Source organism: Lithohypha guttulata (assembly GCF_036872675.1).
Source record: "Lithohypha guttulata strain CCFEE 5908 chromosome Unknown scaffold_39, whole genome shotgun sequence".
In the NCBI taxonomy this organism is placed as follows: domain Eukaryota; kingdom Fungi; phylum Ascomycota; class Eurotiomycetes; order Chaetothyriales; family Trichomeriaceae; genus Lithohypha; species Lithohypha guttulata.
The window spans coordinates 1-2,616 of NW_027042788.1; the positions used below are offsets into that span (position 1 = coordinate 1).

The following is a 2,616-nucleotide window of genomic DNA, read 5'->3' on the forward strand; positions in this document are numbered from 1 at the left end:
CTTGATGAATACACGTAATCGTTCACTGGAGGATTTCTCAACTCGTAAGAAGCCTGCCTATGCCATACTCTCTCACCACCGGACGAGTGACGAAATCAGTTCCCACGACATTCCTAAAAGTCATCTCAGGCGAGCACCGAGCCTGTCGAACTTTCAAGGAACCCTTCAATGAACACGACAGGACAGCCTGTAATATGTGTAGATTGACGCGTGCTGCATTGACAAGCAGTACAGAGCTGAGCGAAGTGACAAACTTTATGTACAATTGGAATCGTGGTGCCAAATATTGTTATATTTACCTGGAGAGAGGGTCGACCTTGGGATCAGTCGTCGTATGTGAAGGCTGTTTTCTGGAAGCCATTAACCGGATGGCTTTTGAGATCCGTTTTGAACTAAAAAAGAGCCAAGCCGCGATTTTTGGTCGACTGTGCCTCGTCTTCCGCCCACTGACCGATGAGTTCCAGTTCGGACCAGGGTCGGATCTGCGGGCGGCAGCTCACTGAGCTCAGCATGTGCCGCAGCAGTTTCGGATTTGAGCAACACAACGCCAGGAAACACTTCTTGTTCGCCCTCGTGACCAATGGCGACGACACGCGGAAACAGTATGAACACGACATCTGTGGGAGCATTTATGTCTTCCTCCGAAAACCCCCTCTTGCCTTCATTCCACACCAGCGATTTCCATGCTGTGGTGGTCTGTGATGGAGGTCGTGGCTCGATTGTGAAATAGCTTTGTCGCTTTCGAAGGGACTTCCACAGACTCGCGGCCAGCCTCAGCACATCAGGTAGATCGTTCTTCAGCTTCCGACTCTGCTCGGCACTGAGCAATGGTTCGATGCATCTCACTACTTCGTCTTCTACCAAGTTAACCCTTTCTTCCAACAGCTGATCTTCGACATCCTCGGATACCGAATTCAGAACCCTTCGCAAGAAAGCCTCTCTGCGCTGGTCATTGTCAGCCACTTCCAACGTAAGCTTATCTATCTCTTCTGTGTTTCTGAGAATGTATGTCGACGTGAAAAGGCGGCGAATCAGGGAGTTAGTTAGAACAGCTAAAGTCGTAGAGAATCGCATTCTTCTAGCAGGAGGACTGTTAGTTGGGGCCAGGGGAACCGCGTAGGTGACCACATTCGAGGCGCGTAAGTTTCGCCACATAATAGAACTCTAAAAGGCATCAGCTTATGCGTGATTCACTAGTGCGTTAACGTACATTTAGTTGCTCGGGAGGGTTATCGTCTTGGAAACAGGCTTGACTAAGGAGGAAGCATTGCTTCCATATCTTCTGGAAGTTTCTGGACCTGTTTGTCTCATGAGATAGGGTCGTGTTGACGACGTCTATTCGATCCATAACTTACACTTCGACCGTATCATCCTCAAGCAGTGGTGGTGCAAGCTCATCAACCATCCCTAATTTCTGGTTACTCACCTTCAGTTCTGCTTCGAGGTCAGCAATGCGTATGTTGAGTGCCTCTGCCTGAGACTTGAACTGCCCATGCGCCTTTTTCTCAGCCTGCCACTGCTGTTCCTTCGACTTTGCTTGCTCCTTCTGATCTTTAAGAGATCTGTTCAATCGATCAATATCACTACGAGCCTGGCGCAACGAGGACTCGATTTTCTTCACCTCAGCGTCTTGACCTTTAATTTGTTCTTGAAGCGTCTGGGTGTGCTGTTGCAAATTCTGGACGGATGTCCTCGCTTCATTAAGTTCGCCCTCCTGACGGGTGAAAGCTTGATTTAGCGCTGATTTTTCATCGTCTTTCTTTCTGAGGAGGCTGGCATGAAATTCAATGATTTCTTCCTGCCTATCCTTATGTTCTTTCTTCAGCCTAATCACCTCGTCCGACTTCGCCATCATCGTTGTTTCTTGTGACTTAATTATGGCTTCGTATTCACTAACTTTCGTCCGCAAGGTCTCCACACGTTTGAGAAGACGTTGGAGCTCGTGGATGCATGACTGCTCGGACAACTGCTTGAGCACTCCGACCAGATCATCCAAGTGGCTCCGGTTGTCCGACGTCGAATTGCTCGACATTCTATCTACTCAACAACATAACCCGAAAGGTTGTCGTTTTCAACAATTCAACGAGACCACGATGCCTTTAGAGCCCCAGCTGGGATCGTCAGAAGCATTGTAGCTAAACAAGATTTGCACAACGTTTCTCTTCTTGCTCTCCCAACAAACAACGACTTGCCTGCCAAGATATGTACAACGTACGGTAGTATGCGAACAATGTGCTGTGTCGTACGAAGTCTGCATTGGTGACGACATGAAATGCCGGAGAACAGCAAGCAGCAACCAATTCCGCCTAGAAACATCGTGTGTGGCGCTCGCTCATAGGCGAATGCCACAGCCTCATTCTGCACCCTAGGAAAACCGAGCTGCACTCGTGCGAAAGGAGGTGAAAGCAGAACTGTTGAGCACTCGTCTGTGGAGTATCGCTGACATGTCGGTGGTGCATAGAGCCAGTCTACGGATGAGACTTGCGATCCGTTCGACGTATTGTGTAAAACGAGCGCCTGGTATAGTAAGAAAATGGCAAACGTAAGTTGCGAAACACGCTCACTATCCGGTTAACCACTGCTTAAGACTCGAGGTTCACTACTGTCTGGCTCTAT

General features: G+C 48.8%; 1 protein-coding gene across 1 annotated transcript; it reads right to left on the reverse strand.

The window, feature by feature from the left end:
- Positions 1-360: 360 nt before the first annotated feature.
- On the reverse strand, positions 361-2,032 carry LTR64_008832 (uncharacterized protein; the record flags this gene model as incomplete). Its single annotated transcript, XM_064903120.1, has 3 exons — positions 361-1,164; positions 1,211-1,298; positions 1,356-2,032. 3 exons carry the CDS (start codon positions 2,030-2,032, stop codon positions 361-363), a joined length of 1,569 nt encoding a protein of 522 aa, XP_064750467.1.
- Positions 2,033-2,616: the final 584 nt, after the last annotated feature.